General features: G+C 45.3%; 1 protein-coding gene across 1 annotated transcript in view; it reads left to right on the forward strand.

Moving 5' to 3' along the window:
• Positions 1-6,861, forward strand: part of mmp17a (matrix metallopeptidase 17a) — a 72,120-nt gene that overhangs the window by 62,001 nt on the left and 3,258 nt on the right. Inside the window, exons 8-9 of the mRNA XM_069932501.1 lie at positions 1,996-2,148; positions 4,260-4,517. Coding sequence (XP_069788602.1) covers positions 1,996-2,148; positions 4,260-4,517 — 411 coding nt within the window. The remainder of the gene's footprint in view (positions 1-1,995; positions 2,149-4,259; positions 4,518-6,861) is intronic.

The raw sequence follows: 6,861 nt of genomic DNA on the forward strand, positions 1-6,861 counted from the left end.
GGGAAGTAATGCATTAGGTCAGTGTTCTGAGCATTCCCCACTCTCTCCAGCTCAGGGCATTGATCAGGGATATTGTCTTTCAATTCTGAGGAACATTGGACCTACCCCTACCCATCTCCTATCCTGTCCTGGGCACCATCTCCTGTCTCTGCCCATCCTGTCCTGGGAACCATTCCTGTCCCTGTCCATCCTGTCCTGGGCACCATCTCTTGTCCCTGTCCAACCTATCCCTGCCCATCCCTTCCTGCTTTGTGTGTCAGGGCTGAGCCTGTATGTATTGTGCATGTCATAGGTATATAGTGTGCCTGTTGAATGTGTGACGTGTTGTGTATGTAATGTACATGCTTGATCTTTGGGCATATGAGATGTCATATGATATGTGTCATGTGGGTGTATGTGCTGTGGCTAGTGTGGTGTGTATGTGGTGTATTTTGTAAGTGAGTTTGTGCGGTGTGTCATAAGTGGCTGCGGGGTATGATATATGTGGTGTGTTGATGTACAGTATGTGGGTGTGTGATGTATCATGTGCTTGTGCAATGTGTTGTGTGTTGGTGTGCAGTGTATCATGTGTTTATATCTGTTAAATTCGTGTATATGTGTGAGAGAGAGTGCATAAGTGGATGTGTTTGTGAAAGAGAGTGTGTAAGTAGATGTGTATTTGCAGTCCAGGGTCGGCGCCAAGCTGGGGCATCCAAGGGCATTGCCCCTCAAGCAAGGTGCTGTGACCCCCATATGGTCACGGCCATTACCCCTGGGAGACCTGCCCCACCCCCTTCTGCATCACTAGTGTCTAACTTGACACACATTAGTGACTCTCCACGCGCCTCCGGCCACATCACTAGTATGCGTTAAGCATCAATGATGTCTTGTGACACTTGATGCAATAAAAGCAGTGCCCTCGTCTCCAACATCGGAGGGACGGATGGTGTTAAATGTTCGTCAGCAGGGAGGTCCCAGCCAGCATCTACCAGCACCCCCCCCCCCCCCCACCAACCCGTTGACAGGCAGGTCCCATCCAATAACATCCCCCCACGCTGAGCGAGTTTGAGCGTTCCACTGTGCCCCTCTCTAACATTTGTTTTGACGCCAACCCTGGTGCAGTCCCTTGTTTCTATGACTGGTGCTTCAATTCATTGACAGACGTGTTGATCACCAGTGAGGGACAGGTTTCAGTTACGATCTCAGAAGCACCATTCAGGAGGGAGGCACCTGCAGGGGCTTCAGTCCATTAGAACAACTGACGAAGGTGAGCAGATGCTGGGACTGCAGCTTGTTGCAGGCAGGGAATTGTAATAAACAGTGTGCTCTGTCTACCAGCCCAGGGATCGCAGCTGCAATGTTCTGTGCCCATACAGCCGTTGGGCCTGCGTGGGGCACCAGCTCCCCTCAGAGGAGCAGGCAGTAACTGCAGGAACCAAGTAAGAGTTGCGCCCAGGAATGAGATTGGAACATAGAACCTAGACCTGTATAGCACAGGAAGGTGCACTTCAGCCTGTATATCCGTGCCAAACACAGTCCGAACTCTACTCAAGCACCTGCTAGATATCCCTCCATCTCATTCATATTCATGTGTCCATCAGAAAGTCTCTTAAACACTACTGTTAAACCATATCCTCCTGTATCTTTGGACAACCTCTCTCACAATCCACAACACCTGTACTCTTTCTCCTGAAGCTCTAGACAACCTTCATCACACTCTACACCACCAACGATCATGTCATTGGCCCTGCTGGTCCTACCCTCAGACCTAGAGTTCTTTGAAGACAACAGTTGAATCCTCCAGGCCGCTTCCTCTCACTGCAGCATCAGATTTCTCCTGGCCTCGCTTGACTCTGTGACCTCTGGTTCTTGACCCTTCCCGGAAGCTTTTTCTTGAAGAAGTTGCAGAGCTGGGAGCGGGCGTGGGTGGTGAACTCATGTAGTGATCCGAAGGCTTGGGTGAATGTTGAGCAATGTTTCCATTGCCTTGGTAATATTTTGGATTTCGCCCAATAGGGAAGTACTTCTGGCGGTTAACCCGCAACCGGCATTTGGTGTCCTTCCAACCAGCGGAAATCCATCGCTTCTGGCGAGGGTTACCTCCCAACATGGATGGTGTGGACTCCGTGTATGAACGAACTGTGGACCACAAAATTGTATTCTTTAAAGGTAATGTGGCAAATGCCAATTAGCCATGGACAATATGGACCCAAGGGCCTGTTCTGCACTTGTGGCTTCATGACTGTATGTAAAAACTGGGCTCCATCAGTAATGAGACAACTCGATTCTCCCTATGAACTGGTATCCAGCCTTTAACATACACTGGCCAACCCATTGCATCAATGCCTGGTCACAGAATAAGGAGGTGTGATTACTCATCATTGATGCATTACAGCAAGGCTGTGCATGGAAATGACCTGTCAAGCATGATCAGGCACTAATGCTTGACTGCAGCTGTGTTTCTATCCTCGCCCCTGAGTTTGGTGCACTCCACTGGAGTGGGGTGAGGATGCAACCCACGGTTCAGTCTATGGTCTCTCCACTCCAAATCTACAATCCCACCCCCAACTGCTGAGATTGAGGTGCAGAGCACAGACAACACTTGTGCAGGAGAGCATTCAAAGGTCTAGTTTCATGTCAACATCTACTCACTCACTGAATCATTTGCATCCTGACACTAAACACCCCGAATCCAAGTCATCCAGGACACTACCCCTTCTGTACACCACCGTCCTCACAGTGAGATTCAGAAAAACCACGTCCACCTTCCTTAGTTCCCAACTACAGAAAACGGTGAGGTTAAAATTCTCCATTCATTGCCCCAGAACAATCTTCACCCGCTTGACGGAGAGAGCATTTGAAGATCAACACATCAGTCTGGCATCAAGTTCACAATCCACAGAGTGACACTGATTCCTACCTTCTGCAGGCTAACCACACACCATTGATGTGTAGGAGACTTTATTGTCATATATGAACATAAGTACACTGTATAAATGCACCAAAATTCTTACTTGCTGCAGTCATGCTGGTAAATAAGATACACTGTCTGCAGTAGTATAAATTAAATTACCCACAGTGTGCCAAGAGACAGATAGAAAAAGGGATGATAAATATTAAAGGTAGACAAACAAATAATCACAGTTGCAGTTAGTGCAAAAATTGACCTTTCAGAAGTGCAGACAGGTCTTTTGGTGGGCCTAGAGTAGATTGTAGTTCAGGTTATATGGGAGATAGGTAGCTGTTGGATAAAAACGGTTCTTGATTCTAGCGCTACTAGTCCTCAGGCTTCAGTACCTTTTGTCTGAAGGTAGCAATGAGAAGAGATTGTGACAAGAGTGATGACTGGAGGTTGCATTTCCCATAGATGTCTTTGATGGATGGGAGATCAGTGCCTGTGATGGACTCAGCTAGGTTGGCCACTTTCTGAGCCTCTTGTGTTTCTGGGCCCTTGAGTTTTCAAACTAGGCGGTGATGCAGTGTATGATAAAGTGTCCAACAACATGCCAAATCTCCGCAGACATTTTAGAAGTAGGCATTAAGGTCCCTTTGGATGTTTTATGCTGCCTTTCTGAAATTGGCTAGTTTGAGCCATGCACTGTCAAAAGTACGATGGGCCCATTGGCCTCCTGTGGCACTGCTTCTTTCTAGGCTTGTGTTAGACTATAAGATTTAGGAGTAGAATTAGGCCATTCACCCCATCAATCTGCTCTGCCTTTGAAATACTTTTCCTTTCAATCCTGTTCTCTTGCCCTCTCCCTATAACTTTCGACATCTTTGCTAATCAAGAACTTACTAACCTCAGCTTTAAATATAGCCAATGAGTTGGCCTCCACAGCCATCTGTGACAGCAAAATCACACCCTTTGGTTGAAGAAACCTCTTAATTTCTCTTTTAAAGGGACATCCTTTTATTGTGAGGCTGTGTCCCCTGGATGTAGAGTCTCCCATTCCTGGAAACATCTTCTCCATATCCACTAGATCCAGCCCTTTCAATATTCTGAATGTTTCACTGAGATCCCCACTAATCCTTCTAAACTCAAACTCCATCAAATACTCCTCATACATGAACCCTGTCATCCCTGGGATCATTCCAGTTAATCTATTCTGGATTGTCTCCACACCTTTGACATGGGGTCAGAATAATCCAAATGAAGTCTGACTAAAGCCTTGTAAAGCCTTGGAGTTAGATGCACTATTTCTAAGAAAGTTCAATTAGTAAATGGCAGCTTACCCTTTGGAGGCCTAGTTTATGACTTTTTCTCTCCCATCAATTGACAGGAGATCGATATTGGGTGTTCAAAGATAACAACGTGGAGGAGATCTACCCTCGTTTTATCACGGACTTTGGCCTCACTGTGAAGAGTGTAGATGCTGCCTTTGTCTCTCCCAACAATGACAAGACCTATTTCTTCAAGGACAATCAGTACTGGAGATACGACGACCATCGGAGGAAAATGGACTCTGCTTACCCAAAAGATATTGGCCTGTGGAAGGGTTTGCCCAGTGGAGTTGACGATGCAATGAAGTGGCCTGATGGTATGTCTGTATTGGTATTGGTCGGAGTGAATTGTTGGAGAATGAGGGAGTCAGGCTCACACTTCATCCTGACATGAGGAATGTTGCTAATTTGGTATCTCCACTAATCTGATCAGAAGGTTTGGAGCTCTCACTGGGATGATGATAAGGTAGAAGTGAGGAGGTTGTTGCCACTGGCAGGTGAGACCAGGGGACACTTCCTCAAGATTCAACGAGTAGATTTAGGATGGAGATAAGAAGGAACTGTATCTCCCAGAGAGTAGTGAATCTATGAAAATTAGGAAGAAGTCGAGCCTGCCTTATTAATTGTATTGAAGACACCAATAGATTTCTGCCTTGCAGGCCAATTAAACATAGAGCATAACACCACAGTACAGGCCCTTCAGTCCACAAAGTTGTGCCAACCTACACAAATCTTCTCAACAATCCAAATCTTCCCCACCTATTTTTCTTGCAGCCGTGTGCCCATCTAAGAGTCTTTTAATGACCCTATTGTACCAGCCTCCACCACCACCACTGGCAATGCATTCCAGCACCCGTAACTCTCTATATACAAAACTTACCCCTGACGTCTCCCTTAAACTTTCCTCTCCTTATCAGGTGACCTCTTGTGTTTGCTACTCTATCCACAGGAAAGGTGCTGGTTGTCCACCTTTCATAATCTTATAGACCTCTATTAAGTCACCTCTCATCCTTCTTTGTTCCAAAGAGAAAAGTTCGACCTCTGTTAATCTTGCCTCATAAGACACGTTCTCCAATCCAGGCCAAATCCTGGTAAATCTTTGCACTCTCTCCATAGCTTCTTCATCCTTTCTGTAATGAAGTGACCAGAACTGAACACAATATTCCAAGTGTGGCCGAACCCGAGTTTTATAGAGCTGCCACATTACATTGTGACTCTTGAACTCATTCCCTTGACTAATGGAGGTCAGCATTCTATAAGCCTTTTTAACTACCCAATCAACCTCTGTGGCAACTTTGAGAGATCTACAGATTTGGATCCGAAAGTCCCTCTGTTCTTCCACACTCTTAAGAATCCAGCCATTGACCATGTACTCTGCCTTCAAGTTTCTCCTTCCAAAATGCATCACTTCATACTTATCAGATTAAACTCCATCTGCCACTTTACTGGCCAACTCTGCATCCTGTCTATATCCTGTTGTAATCCATGACGACCTTCAACACTATCCACAACATCTCCAACCTTTGTGTCATCTGCAAACTTACTGACGCATCCCTCTACTTCTTCATCCAGGTCATTTATAAAAATCACAAGGAGCAGGGGTCCAGAACAGATCCCTGTGAAACTCCACAAGTCACTGAGCTCCAGGAAGAATATGTTCCATCTACCACTACACTCTTTTTGCAAAAAGCCAATTCTGAATCCACATAGCCAAGTTACCATGGGTCCCACACTTCATGACTTTCCCATGAGGGACCTTGTCAAATGCCTTACTAAAATCCATATAGATGACATCTTCAACAATTTCATTTCTTACTTCCTCAAAAAACTTAATTAAGCTTGTGATGCACGACCTTCCCCTCACAAGTGGGTGTAAATTGGGCGACACAGGCTTGTGGGCTGAAGTGGCCTGTTACCGTGCTGTGTGTCTAAATTTAAAATTTAAACCACACTGACTATCCCCGAGAAGACTGTACTTCTCTAAAAGCTCGTAAATCCTGCTCCAAGAATCACCTCCAATAGTTTGCCCAACACTGATGTAAGACTTATTGGTCTATAATTCCCAGAATTCCCCCCATGACCTTTTTTAAAACAAGGGACCACATTTATCATTGAACAAAGAGACCATATTTCTGGGGAACGGGTGGGTAGGTGGAGCTGAGCCAACGTCTAAATCAGCCATGAATGAGAGAGCAGGCTCAACAGGATGAATGACTGACTCCTGATCTTGTCTCTTAAGTTTTTACATGTTGATGTAATTTGGAATTGGGGAGATGGAACCATTCTGACCTTGGCTATAATGTCATCCAGTAGCAGAGTTCGGAGGTTCATTTTTGGTCACGTGTACAGAGATAAAGTGGAAAACTTAATCTTGCACTCTATCCAGACATTGCAAAAATGTCGTCACTCCTTGGCACTATTTTGGATTTAAAATTCTCAGGAAGCATGGTAAAAGCAAAATAACAATATTTATCATAAAAATTATGGTGACCATTAACAATTTATGTACGGCAAGATTAATATAGAGGTTAAAACAACATTATTACAACACCATTACTGCACCAGTGACCCAGATTCAAATCAGGCGCTATCTGTAAGGGGTTTGTACATTCTCCCTGTTTCTCCGTGGGTTTCCCTCGGGTGCTCTGGTTTCCTCCTACA

This window comes from Narcine bancroftii, chromosome 4, assembly GCF_036971445.1.
Source record: "Narcine bancroftii isolate sNarBan1 chromosome 4, sNarBan1.hap1, whole genome shotgun sequence".
Taxonomy (NCBI): Eukaryota; Metazoa; Chordata; class Chondrichthyes; order Torpediniformes; family Narcinidae; genus Narcine; species Narcine bancroftii.